At 54.9% G+C, this 23,981-nt stretch overlaps 3 protein-coding genes across 3 annotated transcripts; 1 reads left to right on the top strand and 2 right to left on the bottom strand.

The window, feature by feature from the left end:
* Nucleotides 1-416: 416 nt before the first annotated feature.
* On the bottom strand, nt 417-1,088 carry KRP23_13411 (uncharacterized protein; the record flags this gene model as incomplete). Its single annotated transcript, XM_067884116.1, has 1 exon — nt 417-1,088. The coding sequence occupies one exon, from the start codon at nt 1,086-1,088 to the stop codon at nt 417-419; it is 672 nt and encodes a 223-aa protein (XP_067738731.1).
* Nucleotides 1,089-1,166: 78 nt separating this feature from the next.
* On the top strand, nt 1,167-2,327 carry KRP23_13410 (Transmembrane emp24 domain-containing protein 4; the record flags this gene model as incomplete). Its single annotated transcript, XM_067884115.1, has 8 exons — nt 1,167-1,232; nt 1,303-1,308; nt 1,378-1,461; nt 1,548-1,634; nt 1,705-1,800; nt 1,883-2,029; nt 2,107-2,178; nt 2,250-2,327. The coding sequence occupies 8 exons, from the start codon at nt 1,167-1,169 to the stop codon at nt 2,325-2,327; spliced, it is 636 nt and encodes a 211-aa protein (XP_067738730.1).
* Nucleotides 2,328-2,874: 547 nt separating this feature from the next.
* Nucleotides 2,875-3,332, bottom strand: KRP23_13409 (uncharacterized protein; the record flags this gene model as incomplete). Its single annotated transcript, XM_067884114.1, has 3 exons — nt 2,875-3,002; nt 3,073-3,157; nt 3,225-3,332. 3 exons carry the CDS (start codon nt 3,330-3,332, stop codon nt 2,875-2,877), a joined length of 321 nt encoding a protein of 106 aa, XP_067738729.1.
* Between the last annotated feature and the right edge of the window lie 20,649 nt (nt 3,333-23,981).

Genomic DNA, 23,981 nt, shown 5'->3' with positions numbered 1-23,981 from the left:
CTCACTGCTAGGTATGGTATGGTATGATATACCTATCGCTTCGTATTCGCTACAGCGTGTCTACGGACATGTGCTGCATATTTCGCTCACGTAGGTCGGTTAAGGCCCAGATCGAGCATTCATACAAATCAATTGGATTCATTTTACCTTTAACAGCTTTGCGAGATGCTAAAATCCAGAATCATTGCTGCACGAGAGCTTGATCTAATTGGTATGGTGCCGGCAAGCTCATGCTATCCGGACACCAGCAGCTCCCTGCAAGTGAGGATGGTGTTTCACCCACGTTGTTCCGGCGGAGGCACAAACTGGTAGCACCAAAACGTGTAATAACAGCAATTGGTCGCCGCGCAGCTTCAACGTACATATAATTTAAACTTGCTCGCGCACGCTTGCTACTCGAGTGAAACAATTCAATGTCACACCGTCGGAGGGTTCTGCACCGACGTCGACACGCTCAATCCCATCGGAGGCAGCGAGAACGTCACCACCTTCTCCCTCAGCTTTTTGCTCACTGAGTTCCCCACCTTCTTAACCGCCTGTGCTCTGCCAAATAGAACTTTCGGCACCGCCCTCGCCGCGGCAGCCGCAGCGGTGGCTCTATGTTTCTTGGACCGGCCTCCTTCCGGCTTGGTGTCTTCCGGCACCGACGTCTGCATCACCATCTGCAGCGCCTTGTGCTGGGTCTCAAAGAACACTTCCAGTTCATCCGGCGCAAATCCCAGCGCCTTGTGCTGCGGCTCTCCCCAGTAGTTCCGCTGCCAGGCGTGGATGGCGTTGCCCCAGGCCTTTCGTTCTCCCCACGTGGGCGCGCTCATCACCAGCAGAACGGGCGTCCCGTAGACCAACACTCTGCCATCTCTGATTCTAGAGCGCTGCAGTCGCACCGAAAAGCTGTAGGGGCAGCCGCGTCCGTCGACGTCCGGGATGCCGCGCACTTTGAGCCTCGAGCGCGAGAGAACGACCTCCCGCACCATCACTCCGCGGTCTCGCTTGGTGTAGAACTGCAGCCTGCCCTCCCCCAGCACGCAGTAGTAGATGTGGCTGCGGCGGCCCTCGTCGTGCAGCAGCAGGAAGCCCTCCTTGGACATCGGAGCCCTCACTCTCTGGTACTGTGCCGATTACTTTCGGGACGGGAATGCCAGCCTAGCGTTTGACTGACTCTGAGTATGCCGGATCTCAGGATAATATATGCCCAATCAACGGCGTGGGCAGAAAATATCGAGGATGAGATCGTCCCTGCTGCTGCTGCTGCTGCTGCTGAGCGTCGTTGACGCGGCGGAAGGGCTGTATTTCAACGTGTAGAAGGAGGTACTGGACCTGGCTTCACTGCTGTCTGTTGGCCGGTGTCGCTAATGATTCTGTTGTGGTCTGGCGTAGGGCCATCGCTGCTTCTTTGTGGATGTGCCGGCCCAAACGGCCATCCGAGCCGAGTACGAGTCCCCAGACACGACGGACGTCATGGTGAGTGAGTGGGTCATAATGGGGGAATGAGGGATATACAATGACGGCTTCGATTCACAGAAGATAACGCTATTTGGTGCGAGTAGAAGACGATGGTGGCGTTCTACACGCCGGACCCGAGCAAAGGGGAGAATGAGAACACGCTGGTGAAAAAGGATCCTACCAGTCAGAAGGTAGATTACTATTATACCGGAAGTGCAGAGTATCATGCTGCCACTAACCATGCTTTTATCTGTGATGAAGGGCTCGATGTCATTCACGGCGCAGCAGAATGGGGTTCACTGGGTCTGTGTCAGCTTGGATTCCTCCAACTATGCGCTACCGGATGATGCGTCCATGGTGAGCATACAGTTTATTCGTGCGTTCATGTTGCGTGTGGATAAGTTCTAATACAATCCTGATCGTATTTCGCTTTGTAAAGCGATTCGCATTGAAGCTGAAGATGGGCGCAAGCCACGAGGAGTATCAGAATCTGGCCAAAAAGAACCAGATGGATGATCTTCACTTGGAAATCATGAAGCTGCGCGATCGTGTGGGCGCTATTCAGCGCAACCAGGACTATGCCAAGGTTAGTGCTATGATGCCACTATTGGCTGGACCTCAGTAGATACTCATTTGTGAATGTTGTTGGTTACGTGTGTACAGGAAAAAAGTTTGACGCTGCAGTCATCGATTAAAAGGAACAATCATCGTGCTACTTGGGTTTCTGTTCTCCAGGTAATAGAGGATTTCACTATGTTCATCGTGCGCGTGTACACTTAACTTTTGTTGTATGTTGTGTTGCACAGATTGCTATGTTGCTTGTTACGGGTTTCTTCCAAGCCAAACACCTCCAGGCTTACTTTCATAAGAAGAAGTTGGTGTAGTTCACGCATTGAGGCGAGATTGAGGTCGTTTAACCTTCGCTTCAGGGTTTCGTTATCAACCACGGTCCGTGGTTCGTCCACGGTATTTCACACACTACTCATGAATAAATTGTGGTCTTGTTTCATCGTTTTTGTCTGTAAGGCACGTAAATCAACGCTGCCACTCACAGTAAGAAACCGGGATACTTCTCAGTGCCACCACAGGTTGTGTTGTTCGTATCAGGCATGACAGCTCGTGTTCAAGCTCGAGATGCCATCCGTGTCAACCAAGATTTGATCTCCAAGAAAGCGCCGGCAGCGACGGCATGCACACAAGTCGAATTGTGAAAGCTTCAGTTCCTGTCCTGAAAATCATATATGTGCTGCCTAGTCGATACGATCGTGACTCACCGGAGTTGTTATCACCATAAACTGTTGTGAAGGCTACAGTCAAACATCGCCTGCAACTACAAAAAACCATGCTACCTATAGAACATGTACCTTGCAACAAGCTGAATTTCGTATTGCTGCAAGACTCAGAATGCTAACACCAGCAATGGCTTTCACCCTACTGCTCACTGTCCTTGGGGGTTGTCGCGGAATCTCGCTGTCTTTCTTGCTGCAGCGCCAACTGCATGGCGTTGTGGATCATCCGGCAGTCCGTTGTGTATGGGATCGAGTAGTCCACGAATGAGCCTGGCACCACACAAATAGCCACGAGTCACTACCAGCCCAACGAAAGCATCACCTTCGCCTGTTAACATACCCAACACGCCCAGAATAGCAAACGGTTTGTATGATTTCCGCTGCATGCTGATGGGGATTCCGATGAGGACGCCAGCAATGCAGCACTAGAATGGATACGCTATAGTCAGCCAAGAGACAGAGAGCGAAATATGGGACTGCTGTTGCACGCACCAGGATCTGACGGTTGATCATGCACGATGTGAGCATCTGCTGCAGCTGCACCGAGTCTTCGTTGCCCTTGGGATGCAGGCTCTCGTCTCCTTCGCGCTTGAGAAACATGGCGAATGATGATCGAGTTACCGGATTAGTTCCGGTGTGCGCCACACCATCTATACTCTGGAAATGAATATCTATTTCGAGAGACATGGCTACAGGTTTCACGGCCAGGTGTGGCTGAACACTGAATCGTAGCACACTTCCCAAACAAGCGTAAGGTCAACTTAGTGGCTATCTACGGAATATCAACATACACAACATGTGCTGCAGCGGGATCCGTCAAAATCTGGTTAAGACTGGATCCGGCTTCCCAACAGCGCCCAGACACCAACTAACGGAGGGGGCCCCCCGATGATCCGTGATCTGCTGAACTTCTCACCTTGTGTACCCGTTGGTGGGCTGGATCTGCTCTCTCGGCGCTCCGAAGAGATGTGACTATGTGTTTCTTGACCGTCCTGGCGGGACGCGGGGATGGGGTGGAGCAGCGCGGAAGTCTTCGCTCTGCTGCCGGTTATGGATCCAGATCCAGAGCGACTCAATGAAGCTCTGATCTGGCGGCCTGGACTTGATCCGGGGCCGGGGGTTGCCTTTGGTGTGTGGATGTCTCCTTCCTTTGCGTTACTTGCCGCTTCCTATAGCGGGGGCTCTGGGGGTTGAGAAATCGAGAGATCTTCGGGCCAAGTAATAACTCCGTCGGATCTGAGATCTGCACTTGATAGTAGATCACTAGAGTAGGTAAAATCTGGCCAATATATTATCCAGACTTACACAACCACTAGATCAGCTACTCCTTGTCTTGCCAACACCTTGTAGGGCCAATGTAGTTCCCGTTTCTTGGCGGAGGCGAAGCACTCTTGTAGTTCAGGGCAAATTCGATTCTGATTTATGGTTAAGTCCTATCACATCCTTGATCCTATCCTGCATCCACTCATCCACGGTGTACGACCGACTATGCGTCTTTTCTACCATCTCCCCATCCTTTCCGTCGTCCTCTGTACGGGGTACCTTGATGTAATCACCTGATTGCGACACCTCACCATCCCATGCTCCACTATTAGGCGGGATCCGAGATCAAGATCCGGGATCCGCCTCAGCCTTAGTACCGGGCCAGATCGTGATCTAGATGGAACCTGAGATCAAGATCCGGGATCCGCTTCTGCCTTGGTGTCGAGCCAGATCGTGATCCGGGCGAACTTTACTGTGGGGTCAGATCCCGATCTGGCAAGCTTCGGTCCCCAAGGCTTCCTCATATCGGCGATGCTTGATCTGGGTGCGCCGTCACTTCCTCAATCTGCACATCGCCCTCTTTGACCTGTCATCGCTTTCCTTAACGATTCTTCTACGAACCGCGGTGTACCTCGAGTATACTTAGATCTTGATCTCGACCTTGGTACAGCTGTGTGCCTGGATCATCCGCCGGATCTGGCACCCATGGCGGGGCCCATCATTCGCCTCGTCCTTTCTGGTCCTTTTCTTGGCGGCATCGCCATCTTAGTCCGGATCTGTCCAACTGTCATTGTCTCGGGACTGTGACCTCTGCATTTCATTTCCGATCGCATTTTCTGGAAGGCACTTCACCACAATCGCCTCCTGCGCGTAGTTGTTGCCGCGCAACGGCATCACTGCGGGCACGCCTTCGTGTACTCCCATCATCCCTGACGCTTCCGCCACATATCCGCTTCTGGATCAGCTTCATGGGTGGCCAGGATCCCGGCGGGCATCGGGCGCCATCGCCCTCGTCAGATCAATCGCCGCCAACATTGCCTGTCGCCGCCACCCCGGATCAGCTGCGCCGCCAGGTACACGATCTCTCCGAGCGGGCGGCGTTACTGTCATCCCAGCTTCGCATCGTAAGGGAAGCTCGAGACACCGCCCTCCGTGGGGAGGAGCACGCACAGCGAACCCTCGTATATTCCACTCAGGATCTGCGGGCCTGTGAGCGAGTGTGCGATCGCCAAAAGGAGGAGATAGGTCGCCTCCAAGGCGAGGTCGTTCACCTGCAGTCACGATCCGATCCGGGCGGTGACCAGCCAGATCCGATCCTGCAGTTTTGTCAGAGAGCTGGTCGGCAAGCCGCCACCATATCTGACCTTGAGCGTGAGCTTTGACACGTCTCCCGTCAGCGAGACGAGTATCGAGGAGATTGCGATCGTCTGACTCGCGAGATGCGGTTGGCTGGCGACGAGGCTGAGGTTAACGCCATGAAGCTGAACTTGCTCTGGAGCATGCCAACCACGATCTGCGAGTATCCGGGGATCTTCTAGAGCGATTACGCGATGATCTCCACACCATTGAGAACTAGGCGGTGATCCGGAGTGCTCAGCTAGATCAAGCACGAGCGGCGGCTACGGCAGGTGGTTCCACCCACGGGGAGCTCCAACGCCTCCGGGACACGTTAGCGCGAACCGACTCGGACCGAGATCACGCCCGATCCGAACTCGCCGTCACTCTAGCCGACCGCGCGAAACTGGACACTGATCTGGGTCAGAAAACGCGGGATCTTGCCCGCCTACAGGGTGAGATCGTCGGTTTGAACGGTCACGTAACCGATTTGGGTACGTTCAGCTGTCTAAGCCTCCGTTTGATCGATCTGGAACTCACACAACTTGCTTCCACAGGAGGGGAGCTGGACGTGGCCCGTCGCACCATATCGCGCCTACAGCATGATCTGGCTGACCTCAACGGCCTTAGCTCGTGATCACAACGCTGTGATGATCGAGAGGGATGTCGCCCTTCAGCGCTTGGCGATCGTAGCCACTGCGGTTGGTGCGTCACCCCCACGTCTTGCAAGCGTGCAGGGAGATCTGGCTCCCCGTTCCCCGGAACACCGCCCTTCGGCTGAAGCCGACGTCCCTGATCAAGGTGTCCCTCCGGCGGATCGGGGTCCTGATCTGGACGAGCCGGATTCAGTTCCTCAGGGTGGACAACCCGATCCGGAACACAGTGGGAACGGATCTCCGCTTCATGACCTGCCTGAGACGTCAGGCACCTTGGATCTGGACAGCGGCTCCGGTGGTCCACCGAGTGACCTCCCAGGATCTCCGGATCCTGCCTCACCCAAATATCCGCGTAGCCGGTCCCGTTCATCCGGGTCTTCACCTCTTCGCCCCCACAAGAAGGCTCGTCCCGTCGAGATTGACGATGACGACGGTCAGGAGGACGCCCTCGACATTGACGACGATGGGGCCAAGATCAAACATTTTCGGACCAGGGTTCTGAAGATCCCGAGCATCCTCCCGAGGATGTATCGGAGCGTAGCAGCGGGTCCGACCAGCATCGTTCTCGATCCTCTTTGTCCGAAATGTCGGATGATACTGAAGAGGGCGATGACGAGGAAGACTCCGCCGATGCTGAGGACGCTGACGAGGCTTTCGATCAGGACACCTTGCGCGCTCTGGCCCAGTCCCGATCTGAAGATCGCCGTCATAAACACGCGACGCCCCCTCGCCGATCGTCTCTCCAACAAGGTGCTGGCGGATCGGGAGATCCGTCTGGATCTCCTGCCGGATCGGATCACGGAAGTGGATCTCCTGCGCCTGGATCCGACCATGGAGGTGGATCCCCACGTCACGACGCTACTTCCCCAGCTTCTGATCCCCAACTTCCAGCCAACACCACGCTACCTGCGGCTCCGTTCGGACCGGATGCGATCTGCATCCCGGGACGTTCGCAGCGTCGAGTGATGTACATGCAGGATGTGGAGCCTTGGATCGTCCGCATTCTTAACCAGAGCACGATCATGGACATCACGATTGCTGTGCTGTTCCCCACTCTCCCGATCCGACCTGGGTGGATGTTCCCTACGGACGAGACTGCGATGCCGCCGCTGCGAGAAGACCAATACTGCGAAGAGCTGATCACCGAGCAGAACGTGCGGGATCTGTTGGCGACTCGTCCCTGGGAGGTCTTAGAAAACGCTGGCCAGGCTATCACCTTTGATCCAGCTGCTGCCGGCCGCTTGGGACAGTTCGCCCGAGAGTATTTAGTCCACGAGACTCGCGATCTGCAGACTTACTGAGAGAGCACACACTCTTTCCCGATCTCGAAGGCTAAGTGTTCGGCCAACCCGTGGTTGACTCGCTATCGCAAGAGTCGTAGTAATCGGCGCGGTCACGCGGGAACTCGCTGGAAGCATGTACTCTGGCTCCTGATCTTGGCTATGCGGGATGGCTGGTGTGATCTAGATGATCTACTGGACATTTACTTCCTTCACTTCCCCACCTGATCGCAGAAGGTCACGTCGTACCCTGGGGTCGTTTCACGCCTCGCGAAGCTGGCTAATCCTCTTGTATCACAGGACAAGCCGACAACACTCCTGGAGGCACTCGATGAATGCAACGAGGCAGATCCTTGGCGCAATCATTTTCATGACTCCCCTCAAGATCACCCGGCGTACCACCTTACCCGCATCGCGGGCAAATTCCTCGGTGTGCATCCTGCTACACCAGCTACTCCGTGATTCCTGCGGAAGCGTGACGCGCTAGCTCAGGTAGATCTTCCGTCTCTTGATTAGCAACTCCTTCATATTGCTTTCCCAATTCACCGATTTCAGATCCCGATCCGGGGCTGTCACCACTTATTATTCGTTGATTGCATACTCATATGTTTACATACATCCCACTCCTCCAGAACTGCAGCCTTCCTGCAGTTCCTTCTTCAATTTCCCGCCGGCGTGGCCAACCCACACCAACGGGTCCCGCCTCACTATCGTTCGTGAGACTGCATCACACCAAATCGGTTGTGATTCGCACGATCCCGTAGGAACTCATGCAGCAACGCACCACAGTTAAGATCCGCTTCGTCGATCCAGCTGGGCTCCTCATACCCACGCCAGTGTACTAGGAATTCACGATAGATCCGTCCATATCTCGTACGCTTGCCGGATCTCAGATCCGTGATCTTCTCGACTTCGTATTCATCGGATCCGAGATCCGAGATCCAACTATCTTCCGGCAATAACGCTTCGTCGAAATCTAGCCGATCTACATTGTCCGCAACCAGCTGAACAAGCGGGCGATCTGGGAACTCCTTCACCAACTTCAACTTCGATACATGTACCACCGGGAACAAACGGTAATCCGTTCCGGCAGTTTCGAGCTTGACCGCATACTCATGGATTTTCTCTGCCACTCGAATGGTCCGTGCCACAAGTGCGCTAACTTACGGGCGTAACCTTCTTTCATGCAATCCAGGTATAGCCAGACGCGAGATTCAGCTTCTATCGGGTGGGGTTGGACGTCGTCATTATGCGAATCTGCTCGATCTGCGATTGCCTCACGGAGTTTTTCGTTGACTTGTTCTCGGACCCGCGTATAATAACGCTGGATCCGGTAGCGCCATCGGCGTGGATCACGATCTTGACGTCGAGTACTACCCACCGGGATCGTGGCCTCTAATGTAGACCTAGGATCCCACCCATGTACCAAATAGAAAGGCGTATCACCTCGGATCCGATCTTGGGCTGTGTTAAGGGCAAACGTAAGCCGCTCGGCGTACTCGTCCCAATCCTGTTGATCCAGATCCTGGACATGCATCTTGAGTGCGCGCGTGATAGTCTGAACCATGCGCTCCGCCGTCCCATTCGCTTGCGGTCGGTAAGCCATAGTGGCCCTCTGACGCTGTCCTAGGATCTTGTTGAACGCTCGGAAGAAGTCGGACATAAATCCTGGCTCCCGATCGTGCCGAATTACCTCGCTAGCGCCAAATCGGCGGAACACACATTCTTCGTAGGATTCCGCTATCGTTTGAGCCGTCCTGGATGAGCTGGCCTTGGCCATCACATAGCCAGTGAATAGATCAACCCAGATCAGCAACTCCGTGTTGCCTCTATGCGATTTCGGCAGCGAAGGTATGTGATCCATGGCTATGATCTGGAACGGATAGGTGGCTTGAATATTCCCTGGCGACTCGCCTCGGATAGTTGGCCGACCTTTTCCGGTCTCGCAGTCTACACATTCCCCAACATACCGTTGGACACTCCGGTACAGGCCTCTCCAGTGGAAGTGATCCCGGATTCGCTGGTAAGTGCGGCCGATCCCTTGGTGGCCTCCCTCTACACTAGCATGGTAGTGGTGCAGGATATCCTGATGGAGGGTTTCGGGTGCAACCAACCGCATCGCGAGATCTCGATCTTCGTCAGACTTCCGGTTTGGTGGACAGTAGAAGAGTAATCCGTCCAGATCCATCTCGTAATCCATTGCCAGATTGCTGTAGGATCGAGCTTCTTCCTGGGCCAACGTAGCTACATCGCCAGCCAGATACTTCTTCATTCCGGCGATCCATGACTCTTCATCTTGGGCCCGACGAATTCGCTCTATCCTGAGCTCCCTCACCAATTCTTCCTGCATTACCTTCGGACTAGATCCGGATCTGACTCCAGATCGGGTGATCACCGGCGAAACTCGGACCACGGATTCTTCGGACTGTACGGTTAGAATCTCGTCCAACCGGTTTAGGGTCACCAAATCCGGATAGTCTTCCTCGTCCACTAGGATCCCTGACTGTCGCTGAAGGGCCGCTCCGGCGAGGCTGTCAGCGGAACCATTCCAATCTCGCTTAACATGTAGCAGCTCGTGATCTGGCCACTCTCGCACTCGATCTAGAGCTTTCTGTTTCAACAGAACCAAACCTGGGGCCTTACAATCAATTTCCCCTCTCACTTTCCGGATCACCAGGTTGGAATCCCCGCAGATCACTAGACGTCCACGCTCCACTTCAGCCAGGAGGTCGAAACACAACAAGAGACCATTATACTCCGCTTCATTCACCGTCATCCCTTCTGCATAACCCGATCGGGCTTTCAGCACGGTCCATTCTGATAGTTTCCACAGGATCGCGCTGTACGCGCCTCCTCCTCGTTTTACTCGGGCCGATCCGTCAAAGCTTACCACGTACAATTCTTCATCAGCCTTCACCTTGGGTACAGGAGCTTGTATCTGCCGTCGGGGCTCTTTCTTAGGCGCGATCGCGATCAACGCCTCTTCCACATCCGACCTAGGTGTAATACTGGCAGCCATCGCCCCTAGGATTTCGTCTTCACCTTTGGTGCACTTCATAATTTCAAGTGTACATGGTGACAGAAGAGCTGCCCATTGACCCAGACGTCCCTGTAGCCCCGGCGATCGGAACAACCATGCTAACGTCGAATGTCGAGTCAGGATCCGGATCTCACGTCCTACCAGAAGGTTGTAATTCAGATCCAAGATCCGTAGCAACGCCAGCACTTCCTTCTCGACCACATTATAATTCAGCTCGTTCGATTTCAGTGTCCGACTGGCGAAAGTGACCGGATAGTAGATCTGATCGTGACTTTGCATCAAGGCGGCGGAAATAGCCCATTCGCTAGCGAAGACAACTACTACTGGGAGTAAATCGGGATCGAAGTGGCGCAGAATTGGAGCGGTGGCGATCTTGTCCTTCAACGCTGCAAACGACCTATAGGCTCTGACCCATCTCTCGTCCGCTGCATCTACACCTGACATTACCGGGGCTGCAGTAGTTGAGTGGGATATCTCGGGATCGGGTTTAGACGAACTGTGATCCAGGATCCGACGAAGAACTGGGCGCTTCTTCAACTCAGCGAACTCAACTTCGCGTAATTCATATAGAACGGCAGCATAGATCGCATAGTCCTCAATAAATCGGCTATAATAGTTCAGGCTGCCCAAAAACGACTGCATGGATCTGAGTGATCCCGGAAAAGGTAGATCCGTCAAAGTCTTCAAGTCCTTCGGATTAGCTTCGATGCCATCGTCGGACACTCGGTGTCCCAAGTATTCCACCCGGGGAAGACCCCAGAAACTCTTCACCACACTTATAGACAGGTTCCATTTATCACACGCTTCGAGCAGATTCTCCACTCGGTGGCACAGTTGATCCCAAGATCCAGCTGTTACCAGGATATCATCGATGTAGGATCTGCGTCTTAACACTGACGGACGACCTGGATCTTCCGGTTTTCCAGCCTCAAGAAGATCTGGAGCAAATCCTGGCTCATCAGGGGGTGGGATCCGTGTAAACCCATATAACGCATTATCCAGAAGCCGCTGATAGATCTGAGGCGCATTCTTGAGTCCGAAAGGCATCCGGTTCCACTCGAACAGGCCGAACGGAGTTATGAAAGCCGAGATCGCGCGAGCTCGGTCCGTCATAGGTACGACCCAAAATCCGCTTGCCATGTCCAGCGAACAGTACCATAACACCTTGTTCAGATCCTCTAATAGATCATTGATCAGAGGCATGGGGTAGATCATTAGTCGAGTGAGACCGTTCACCAGTCGGTAGTCTATACATAGCCTGATGTCGATCCCGTTCTTTTTGATGATCACCACGATCGGTGATGCCCACGGCGATGTCGAATGTCGAATCATCTTTGCTGACAGCAAGCCCTTGATCAGATCTGACACCTTCTCCCGGAACTGCGGTGCTATCTTCCGCACCCGTTGCACGATCGGCTTCGCACCTCCTACATCGATATCACACACGACTCCTCGGCAGCTGGCGGTAAGGCATTACCTTTGCCTATCAGCAAGTGTCGTTTCCGCCAGATGATCTGCCGCAGACGATCGATCTCATCTGGAGTGCTGCGATCTGAATCACCCACCTGGATATCGTCAATAGTCACTTCGCTCGTCATAGCTGTGATCTCTGGCAATACTGCCATCTCGCCTTCCACATCTTCAGCTAGCAGATCACCAGCTTCGTGGTGGTAAATATGTTCATCTTCCAGCGGCTCCGCGACCTGTTTTTGGCTCCGTTCCGACTCCACCACCGGAATCGACCGATCTGGATCTTCGTATCGTTTTTGGCCGGTACTTGATGTGTCCAGTCGATCTGGATCTGGATCTTCGTGCCGTCTCTGGCCGACACTTGATGTGTCCAGCTGATCTGTCGGGATGGGCGCCGTCGGATCGGCACAATCGCTGGAAACGCAACCAGACGGGACATTCCGCATCTGATCGGTTTCGGCGGGGATCTCGACGTCCTGTTGCTCCGGCAGTTTTGGTGGAGCAGGTAAACCATGTCGATCGGTTCGGCACTCAGGATCCGGTTGATCGGCGGGATTGCGTCTACCTTGATCTTGGCCAACCATGCCTAGTTCTGCGTCCACACCAATTATCCTGCCCTTCTCCTCTGGAGATGGGTCAGCGGTTAGAGGTGGATCAGGAGTACTTTGGTCTTGATCTGGCCTTTCCGATGATGACTCCGTTGCATGCTCTGCACCTGGGCCTTCTTGATCATGTCCTGCCGCTATATCCTGGGCAATCTCCACTCCTTCCTGCGATCTTACAACATCCAGATCCGAGTCTCCAGTGGCGGGCTTGCTCAGATCAAGAGTGATCTGGGCGATCGGGTTCCTCCGAAGTATCGCTCGTGGGGTCACATATGTTGGACGCTCCACGGCGGGGCCCTGATCGAGTTCCGGTGAATTTGCTTGCGTCGGTTTCGACTCCACAGTAGATTCGAGTACTAGATTCTGCCACTCCATGTAGCGACGAGATCCGACCGAAACGAAACCTGGCAGGCGGGGAACGCGGTCTCCAGCCAGCCACATGCCGACCTTCTCATCGCCTTGTAGAATTAGGACCTTTTCACTGATGTTGGTGATCTGCAAGTATCGTGTCCTTCCCGGTCCTTTGACCACGGTTGGAACCCAGCGATCTCCGCGAGTGATCCATAGCTTCTCTCGATCGGACAGTCGCAGTCGTATAGGCAGCTCCACTGTTTCTCCCACTCCGATCTGCATGTGCTGATCCAGCCGTAGCATCTTCACCTTGTCATTATAGAGCTGGCGTCGTCCGCTAAGCTGGATCTGGACCTCATCTGGCAGACAAATCGATCCGTCGGCCAGATCCAGTCTGATCCCGGCGGGGACCATGAAATCCATGCCTAGAATGGCTTCCTGTTCGGACAAATCTCCAACCCAGATGTCGAAAAAGTACACGAACACTCCGGCTAACGTGATCTTGATCCGAGTTCTCCCCTCCGTAGTGTATACGTTCTCGCCAATTCCCACGCATTCTTGGCTCTGACTCGTGTCGATATAGCACCCAACCTTACGAGCAAAGGTGGTGTCCACAATGGACATGTATCTAGGAGTAAGATCGCCTTTTCATTGTTGATCTTGCCAGTCAGCTTCGCTTGGCGAAACCATTTCCCCGGCGCATGGTGTTTTCAATACCCCCTCGACTCCCCGGGTAGGAGATCCATAGAGGGTCTGGCGCCAGATCTGCGGAATTCACTGATGTGGGGTAGATCCAGATCTGAGGTCGCAGTGGCAGCTTCTTCATCGGTTGGTCGAAACCATTCCTCTTGGTCACGCTGGCCCCAATATCCGCGAAATTCTCCAGACTGTAGATCTAGCGACAGTTCAACCTCCGGTCGGTCAAATTCATCTGATCGTAGGCTGGAGATCTTGGCAACTTGTTCCTCGTGCAGATCACATGTATTACCGCATATATCTGGTCGTTGACTACCTTGATCTAGCGATAGCTTGTTCACAAATGCATAAATGCAATACCTAGAACGCTCGGCTCGTATCGGTTTCCAAACCGACGAGCATCCTAGTTTAACATCTTCTCAGCTATCGCTGGTAAAATGTAATGGGTCTGCTTAGACCCACTACTTAAGCTTACACGTGTGCGCACGTGTATGAGGAAGCGTAGGAGTAATTTACTTAAGTTTAGTATACTTGTATCCGCAAGTATACTTAAACCTAGATAAAGGAACCGAACGATAGCTTTGGTGCCAAATGAGAACTGTATTGATTGTAAATGGGGTTTCCTCCTAAAACTGATATTTCTAATGAGAGGTTCTGCCATTGGATGGCTGGCAGAACCCCTATCTATTGAATGACTCTCATTGGTAGAAAGGTGTTACTTTCTACCAGTCATATGCCTTTTGCTATGAATGTGGACCACCCTGTGGTGGTCACCTGAATGTATCCCTTAGTGCATGTTGCACTAAGGTAGGAGGTGAACCGACTGTGTAGCCCAGCTACACCATCCCCCCGTTAGGATTTGACGTGCCGGTCTCGACACGTCAATCCGTATTTTCTTCGGGAGAACACGTGCTCATTCCCAATGAGCACGCCAACGACGTCTTCGTCTAAGACGCCGGTCGCTTCGGCAACAGCAAGTGCTGTCGTCGCCTCCAAGGCGACGACGGCCGCTGCCTCGGCCACGACCGCTACTGACATCGCCTCGACGGCGATGTCGACAAGCGCGGCAACAGAGAGGCGACTCTCTGTTGCTGGATACCACTCGAGATGGCATGAGAAACATGCCATCCGAAACAAGACAGGCAAGATCATTGCTGTCGAAACCGGAGTGGGTATCTACTCTCCGGGTGGAGAGGGAGTTCCCCTCGACTACGGAAGCGAAGTCGAGGAGGGGGAACTCGAAGGAGACAAGGACACCTTGTCTCCGGGCCACACTGACCCCAATGTGGGTCTGCGTCGTCCACGCGAGGACGACCCGAACGCTTCGAGCTCGAAGCGTTCGCGCAGCGGCAGTGGAACACCGCTCGCTGCCGCTGGAGCCTTGACGACTCCGCGGGATGGAGATGACTCTGCTCCATCCGCTGATGTTGCGGCCTCGCACACTGAGCCAGTGCGCGAGCCGTGGATGCCGTCTCAGTCTGAGATCGGCAGCCGATTCGGTGCGACCGCGCCACCGAATCTGTACGCGCTGTATTCGTGCAACGCCATCGTTGACGATGACGTCACGAAGCGATTGCGCTTTGATCCGATGACGAATCAAAGGCGCGACTACTACATCGGGCTCTTCCATGAGCTCCGATGGTTTGCGAGCAAGAAGACTTCTCGCAGAAGCAAAGTGCCCGAGTGGCAGGCACTTTGTCGGAGTTGGAGTGCCTTTGTTGAAAACTTCAACAAGAACCCCGCTGGCTATCGCGACCGGATTAGCCAGGCGCGGGAGCGCTACGAGAAGTTCTCGAAGCGTGGTAAACTTGAACGACTGCACCATGGTGCAGTCGGTATTGGACTTCCTTGCGCAGTGCCTTATGACACTGCTTGTGAGTACTGCTACCCCGGAGCAGTACGCATCACCGAGCGGGACATCAACGGGTACACGTCCATGTGTGTACCTGACGACCTCAAGACCCTGCGCGCCAGTTTTCAGGCGCAGGCGTCTTCTAGTGCTGCGGATAATCGCAGCACTTATTCGAGTGCTGTAGGCGTCTACAGCACTCGCCCAAGTTTTACGCCCTTCGGCGGAGGTGGCGGCCGTCGTACGCCGTCACCATTTCCGGAATGTCCTCCATCAGGACATTCCGTGATTCCCACGTATCGTGTTGGGGAGGAAATCCTCTCCAACGAATTCGAAAATGAACCGGACCTCGGATCTGGTTCCGATGACCAACAATTCGCTGGACGATCCAGCGAGTTGCCCCGCGTGCGTCTCGCAACGGGGGGGGGGGGGGGGGGGGGGGGGGGGGGGGGGGCGGGAAGACGCCCCGGGTTTGGTCAACCAAACCTTGAGTTTCGCTTGGAGGCTGTTGAGCGTCTCCAAGCGTCGCAGTTCGCTGCTCTGCGTTAGGAGCTGAGCTTGTTGAAGGCTCAGCTCGCGGAGGTTGCGCAGACGACCTCGAACTTAAAGGTCGAAGTCGGGACGAGGCTCTCTGGCGCCTTGAAGCGCGTCGCCGCGCTCGAGAGCGCTTTGGCGAGTCACCAGACGTAGGTGACTCGTGCTGCACGTACGGCTTCAGTCGCCCAACGTAAAACGTTGGGTGCAAGCGCATGCTGGACGGTATGTCCAGTGTGTACGCGTTGCCATGCTTCGCCAACACGGTGAATGGCCCAATGAAGCGCGGAGCAAGCAAGTTTGCTCCGAAATCGGAAACGGCATGTTTAGCTAGGTTCTGCGTAGCTACCAGAACTAATGAACCAACTTTGAATTCATTTGTGTTTCCCCTGCCGGTGTTATCGGCATTCAGCTTCTGTCGATCGACAGAAGCTGTTATTGCATCTTGGACAAACCAAATTACGGCTTGTCGACGCTGGACAACGTCCATTGCATCCGAGCTGAACCCCTGGTTCAGTTCGTGCTCCTTGTTCGCAGCAGGCCCGGCCTGCGCGTGATGTTCGTTGTCGTTTAAAGTGTCTACGCCCGTCGTAGACACTGTGTTGTCGTCGCCATGACTGCGCGCAGTACGTGCGCGAGTCGTCACAGCTGATACATTGCTTGTATCAGCGTGCTTATCCGGTTGTTTTGAATTAACCGGATACCCTCCCCCACTTAAGGAAGGAGCTACCGCACCGAGTACGCTCGGTACGCGTGGGTGCCTCATGGCATTCACGTAGAACGGTGTGTCTCCTCTCGAGACATGCACCGAGTTGTTGATGGCGAACTCCGCCATCGACAAGCAGTCGCTCCATTGATGGAACGAGTGCGCGTAGCTCTTCATGGTGTCAACCAACACGCGGTTGACACGCTCTGTTTGTCCGTCGGTCTGTGGGTGATCCGCAGTCGACATGGACAACTGCGTCCCAAGAAGTGTAAACACTTCTTGCCAGAATCGCGCTGTAAAGCGCGGATCCCGATCCGACACGATGTCGAGTGGCATACCATGGTGTCTAAACACCATGTCGACAAACAGACATACCGTCTGTTTGGCTGTCACCTCGGCTGGTACTGCAGCAAGATGCACCATCTTGCTGAAGCGGTCAACAAAGACCACTATACCAGTCCTCCGCTTGTTGTCTTGCGGAAGACCAAAAACGAAGTCCATTGAAATTGTTAGAGGGTGCTGGGTGCTGGGTGTGCATGTGTGTGTGTGCACCAGGTGTGGGTGCAAGGCGTGTGTGCGTGCGCGTGCCTCTACGCGTGTGCGGGGGAGCTTTGTGGCGGCGTCAAGTGCTCATGATGAGACGCGCAGGTTGCGTGCGCGTGAGAACAAGCGTGTGGGAGCGTGTCCAAGTGCTCAAGCGGCGTGGACATGCGTGTGGGTGCATAGTAGGAGCTACATATGTAGGAGTAGGGTGTGCGTGACTTTGGTCATGCAGTATGGTGTAGTGGGGTCTTTGATCCGAAGGGTGTGGGTTCGAGTCCCCACATGGACGTTTTTCTTTTTGCCGACAAGAGAGCGTAGGAGGCAGCTAGCAGCTAAAACTCACTCACTCAATCTCACTTTTGGTTTTGCAATCTCGGCCCGAAGCCGTCTTCTAAGCTTTCAACTCTCCGCAGCTCGTAGCCCAACTTCCTTTTGGTTATGAGCCCAAGTACCGACACCAAGTTCAAGGTCGAGCCTTTCGACGGCTCGAACTACTCGCTGTGGAGCTACAAGATGAAGATGTACCTGATGTCCAAGGGATTGTGGGAAGCTGTCTCCGGGGAAGCCGGATCGACGGCGAAGGAGCAACAAGCGCACGCGGCGATTGTGCTCAACCTGAACGACTCGCAGTTGATGCACGTGGCGACGTCCACGACTGCGAAGGAGGCGTGGGACACGTTGAAGAAGTTCCACAAGACTCAAGACATGGCGAACCGGCTGTGGCTCAAGGAAAAGTTCTCGGCGTTCAAGTTCACGGCGTCCTCCGTCGGCAAGCACGTGACGGAGTTGGAGAAGCTCGTGATGGAGATGAAGAACGCGGGGTGTGAGCCAACTGAGGAAGACGTCTGCGCGACGATGCTGCGGAGTCTGCCATCGAGCTACGAGGCTCTGGTTCAAGCGTTTCGCATGTCAGTGAGTGAGTTCAAGCTTGCAGACCTGGTGAGCAAGCTGATTGCGGAAGAAGTGCGTCAGAAGGACTCGAACCGCATCGAAGAGGCGACTGCGCTTCTTGCCAGCAAGGGCAATGGGAAGCAGCAGCAGAAGAAGAAGAACCCACGCGGGATGCGCAAGAAGGGGCCCTTCGGGAAGTGTTTCAACTGTGGCAAGCCTGGCCACTATGCGAGGGATTGCCGTTCCGAGGCAAGTCCCGATGAAGATGTCCAAGACCAGTCGAACGTTGCGTTCCACGCGACGGAAGCTTTTGCTAGCGAGTGCTGGGTGATGGACAGCGGTGCTTCGGCACACATGTGCAAGACACGCGACGCGTTTCAAGAGTACTCGGGTGTAAAGACTGCGCGCACCATATCGAGCGCAAAGAGCAGCGCGAGCTTGAAGAGTCTCGGGGTTGGAACAGTTGTTCTGCGTGTCTGGACTGGTAGTGCGTGGATAAACGCGCGACTGGAAAACACACTGCACGTTCAAGATTTGAACAAGAACCTGTTCTCTCACGGCTGCAACGGCACGCGGCATGACCGTGACTATGGACAGCGAGCAGTGCGTTGTGAAACGCGGCGGCCAAGTGGTGGCGACGGGCAGGAAGCAAGGCAAGCTGATGTTCCTCAAAAGGAAGTTGGGCTACGAGCTGCGGAGAGTTGAAAGCTTAGAAGACGGCTTCGGGCCGAGATTGCAAAACCAAAAGTGAGATTGAGTGAGTGAGTTTTAGCTGCTAGCTGCCTCCTACGCTCTCTTGTCGGCAAAAAGAAAAACGTCCATGTGGGGACTCGAACCCACACCCTTCGGATCAAAGACCCCACTACACCATACTGCATGACCAAAGTCACGCACACCCTACTCCTACATATGTAACTCCTACTATGCACCCACACGCATGTCCACGCCGCTGAGCACTTGGACACGCTCCCACACGCTTGTTCTCACGCGCACGCAACCTGCGCGTCTCATCATGAGCACTTGACGCCGCCACAAATCCCCCCGCACACGCGTAGAGGCACGCGCACGCACACACGCCTTGCACCCACACCTGGTGCACACACGCACATGCACACGCAGCACCCTCTAACACTCTCCCTTGATGCGCTGTGCTTGGTGTCTTAGGCGTCCATGCCGAGTCCGACGAGAAACTGGCGGTGCTTGGGTCGCGCCAGTGCCTTGGTAAACCCGTCTGCGATCATCTCGTCTGTCGGCTTGTACTCGAGCACGATGACCTTGTCTTCCACCTTCTCGCGCAAGAAGTGATACTTCAAGTCGATGTGCTTGGTGCATGAGTGGTACGCTGGGTTCTTGGCCAGCGCAATGCAACCTTGGTTGTCCTGAAAAATGGTAGTCGCACCCACACACTCACACCCCACGTCCAGTAGTAGCTGACGCAGCCACACTGCCTCTTGAGTGGCGTTGTACAGTGCCATGTACTCTGCCTCCGTGCTCGAGGTTGCCACTGTCGGTTGCCGCTTCGACTTCCACGAAATTGCACTCCCGTTCAGGAAGAACACGTAGCCAGTAGTCGAGCGCCGGGTGTCCAAATCACCTGCCCAGTTCGCATCCGCGTAGCCGATCAGCTCTCCCTTAGTCCCGCCGTTGAACACGAGTCCCAGGTCCGGAGTGGTCTTCAAGTACTTCAAAATCCGCTTCGCAGCCACCCAGTGAGACTTGTTGTACCGCTCGCAAAACTTGGCCACTTCACCCACAGCTTGAGCAATGTCCGGGCGCGTACAAGTTGCGAGGTACATCAAAGCCCCCACCAACTCGCGATACGGGTACCTGGGCACGAAATCTTCGTCTTCTGACGGCTTCACCAGCTTCGAGTTGCTGTCCGCTGGTGTGTGCACTGCCTTGCACTTTTCCACGCCGAACTTCTCCGCGAGTCGTTGAATATACGCTCGCTGATTCATGACGATGGTCTTGTCGTCGCGGTTGCGGTGGATCTCGATGCCGAGACAGTACTTCAGCTCACCGAGCTCCTTGATGCTGAACTCGCGCTTCAGCGCCTTCTTGATCTCACCGATCTCCGCTTTCGTCCTGCTGAAGATCATGAGGTCGTCCACATAGACGATAATGATGCTGAACTTCGAGTCCGAACGCCGAACATACACACACGGATCCGCCGCTGACCGATGGAAACCTTGGCCCTCCAGGTGCTTGTTCAGCTTGCTGTTCCATTGGCGTGCCGCTTGCTTCGTGCCGTAAAGCGCTTGCATCAACAGGCACTTCTTGGTTGGGTTGACTTGGTCTTCAAATCCGTCCGGCTGGTCCATATAGAGCTCCTCTTCAACGTCGCCGTAGAGAAACGCGGTGTCCACATCCACGTTTTCAGCCTCCATGTCTTCCTCTGCTGCAATCGCCACCGCCGTGTTGATGGACTCCTTGCGTGCTACAGGAGCGAAAGTCTCCGTGTAGTCGACCCCTGGACGTTGCGTGAAGCCCTTCGCCACGAGACGAGCCTTGAACTTGATGATCTTCCCGCTCGGGTCACGCTTGATACGGAACACCCACTTGCACCCGATCGCCTTCTTGTCTGACGGCATGTCCACCAACTTCCAGGTGCGGTGATCCTCAAGCGACTTCATTTCGCTTTCCATGGCGCGCAGCCATTCGTCTTTGTACTTGCTCCGCATGACTTCATCGTACGACACTGCGCGCTCACCGTCGTCGTCTTCGGTGAGGAAGCAGTAGAGGGAAACGAACTCAGCCTCGTAGTCGTCCAGGTTGAACTCACCCCTTCGAGTCCCGGGAAATTCGTCTTGGTAGCGCATGACTCCACGCCTTTTGCGTGCTGGACGCACCATCCGCTCCTCTTCGCCGTCTCTCCCTGGCGTGCTAGAGCCACGCGTTGGCACAGACCCGGTCGGTCCGCTGTGCTCCTCGGGTTCGTGGAGTGGGCGTGTCGGGGGCGTGCTGAAACCGTCGTCAACACTGGGTTCTTCCGTGCGCTCCTCTTCTTCATCATTGTCGATGATGTCGATCACCTCCTGGTTGCGCGTCTTCGCCATTGTGACCGGTGGCGCTTCAGCAAACGTCACACTCCTTGAAATCACGATCGATCCGTCGCTGGGGTCCAGGAGTCGATATGCTTTGTGTTGCTTGGCGTAGCCGAGGAACACGCACTTGATCCCCGAGTTGTCCAGCTTTGTGCGTTTCGGCTTGGTCACATGGGCGTAGCACTCGGTCCCAAAAACGCGCATGTGCTCCAGACGTGGCGCCCTCTTGAAAACCAGCTGGAATGGGCTTGTGTGTGGGCTTGACGTACGTTCCGAATGTCTGCAGCTGTCATGATGGCCTCGCACCAGTACGACTTGTCCATCCCGCTCTCCTCCAGCATGCAGCGTGTCATTTCGACCAGCGTACGGTTCATCCGCTCTGCCATGCCGTTCTGTTGCGGGTTGTAAGGCACCGTGAACTCTTGCTTGATGGTCTTCTCGTCGCACAGAGCCACCATCCCCGCGTTGCAGTATTCACCGCCGTTGTCACTGCGTAGCACCTTGACCTTGATGCCCGCACTTGTTTCTGCCTCCTTGAGAAACTTCTTGAACGCCTCACACACTTCGCTCTTCTTGCGCAGTGGGTAGATTGTCACAAAGCGACTCTTCATCATGATGAAGCTCACAATGTACTTGTAGCCCGACTTGGGTGCAGGAGCGACGGGCCCCAACACATCAGAGCACACAGTGGTGTCCTTGCGTGCGCTCTCCCTGGCTTCGAGTCCCTCCTTGGTCGACTTGAAAGGCTTGCGTGCCTGCTTCGCAGTCGCACACACGCCACACACGGTTCCAGGCTCTGCCAGCGCACCCTTGAGTTTCCCGTCCTTGATCATGGAGTTCAGCGTGCCGAAAGACGCGTGGCCGAGTCGCCGGTGCCACAAATCCATATTGTCTTCAGCCGCATGGCACTCGTCGCCGCCCTCAATGTTGAGGATGTTAGAGGGTGCTGGGTGCTGGGTGTGCATGTGTGTGTGTGCACCAGGTGTGGGTGCAAGGCGTGTGTGCGTGCGCGTGCCTCTACGCGTGTGCGGGGGGATTTGTGGCGGCGTCAAGTGCTCATGATGAGACGCGCAGGTTGCGTGCGCATGAGAACAAGCGTGTGGGAGCGTGTCCAAGTGCTCAGCGGCGTGGACATGCGTGTGGGTGCATAGTAGGAGTTACATATGTAGGAGTAGGGTGTGCGTGACTTTGGTCATGCAGTATGGTGTAGTGGGGTCTTTGATCCGAAGGGTGTGGGTTCGAGTCCCCACATGGACGTTTTTCTTTTTGCCGACAAGAGAGCGTAGGAGGCAGGCTAGCAGCTAAAACTCACTCACTCAATCTCACTTTTGGTTTTGCAATCTCGGCCCGAAGCCGTCTTCTAAGCTTTCAACTCTCCGCAGCTCGTAGCCCAACTTCCTTTTGGTTATGAGCCCAAGTACCGACACCAAGTTCAAGGTCGAGCCTTTCGACGGCTCGAACTACTCGCTGTGGAGCTACAAGATGAAGATGTACCTGATGTCCAAGGGATTGTGGGAAGCTGTCTCCGGGGAAGCCGGATCGACGGCGAAGGAGCAACAAGCGCACGCGGCGATTGTGCTCAACCTGAACGACTCGCAGTTGATGCACGTGGCGACGTCCACGACTGCGAAGGAGGCGTGGGACACGTTGAAGAAGTTCCACAAGACTCAAGACATGGCGAACCGGCTGTGGCTCAAGGAAAAGTTCTCGGCGTTCAAGTTCACGGCGTCCTCCGTCGGCAAGCACGTGACGGAGTTGGAGAAGCTCGTGATGGAGATGAAGAACGCGGGGTGTGAGCCAACTGAGGAAGACGTCTGCGCGACGATGCTGCGGAGTCTGCCATCGAGCTACGAGGCTCTGGTTCAAGCGTTTCGCATGTCAGTGAGTGAGTTCAAGCTTGCAGACCTGGTGAGCAAGCTGATTGCGGAAGAAGTGCGTCAGAAGGACTCGAACCGCATCGAAGAGGCGACTGCGCTTCTTGCCAGCAAGGGCAATGGGAAGCAGCAGCAGAAGAAGAAGAACGCACGCGGGATGCGCAAGAAGGGGCCCTTCGGGAAGTGTTTCAACTGTGGCAAGCCTGGCCACTATGCGAGGGATTGCCGTTCCGAGGCAAGTCCCGATGAAGATGTCCAAGACCAGTCGAACGTTGTGTTCCACCCGACGGAAGCTTTTGCTAGCGAGTGCTGGGTGATGAACAGCGGTGCTTCGGCACACATGTGCAAGACACGCGACGCGTTTCAAGAGTACTCGGGTGTAAAGACTGCGCGCACCATATCGAGCGCAAAGAGCAGCGCGAGCTTGAAGAGTCTCGGGGTTGGAACAGTTGTTCTGCGTGTCTGGACTGGTAGTGCGTGGATAAACGCGCGACTGGAAAACACACTGCACGTTCAAGATTTGAACAAGAACCTGTTCTCTCACGGCTGCAACGGCACGCGGCATGACCGTGACTATGGACAGCGAGCAGTGCGTTGTGAAACGCGGCGGCCAAGTGGTGGCGACGGGCAGGAAGCAAGGCAAGCTGATGTTCCTCAACATTGAGGGCGGCGACGAGTGCCATGCGGCTGAAGACAATATGGATTTGTGGCACCGGCGACTCGGCCACGCGTCTTTCGGCACGCTGAACTCCATGATCAAGGACGGGAAACTCAAGGGTGCGCTGGCAGAGCCTGGAACCGTGTGTGGCGTGTGTGCGACTGCGAAGCAGGCACGCAAGCCTTTCAAGTCGACCAAGGAGGGACTCGAAGCCAGGGAGAGCGCACGCAAGGACACCACTGTGTGCTCTGATGTGTTGGGGCCCGTCGCTCCTGCACCCAAGTCGGGCTACAAGTACATTGTGAGCTTCATCATGATGAAGAGTCGCTTTGTGACAATCTACCCACTGCACAAGAAGAGCGAAGTGTGTGAGGCGTTCAAGAAGTTTCTCAAGGAGGCAGAAACAAGTGCGGGCATCAAGGTCAAGGTGCTACGCAGTGACAACGGCGGTGAA

This window comes from Phytophthora ramorum, assembly GCF_020800215.1.
Source record: "Phytophthora ramorum isolate Pr-102 chromosome Unknown Phyram_PR-102_s0017, whole genome shotgun sequence".
In the NCBI taxonomy this organism is placed as follows: domain Eukaryota; phylum Oomycota; class Peronosporomycetes; order Peronosporales; family Peronosporaceae; genus Phytophthora; species Phytophthora ramorum.
The sequence above is the reverse complement of the archived record's forward strand: the minus strand, read 5'-3'. Positions and strand labels throughout refer to the sequence as shown.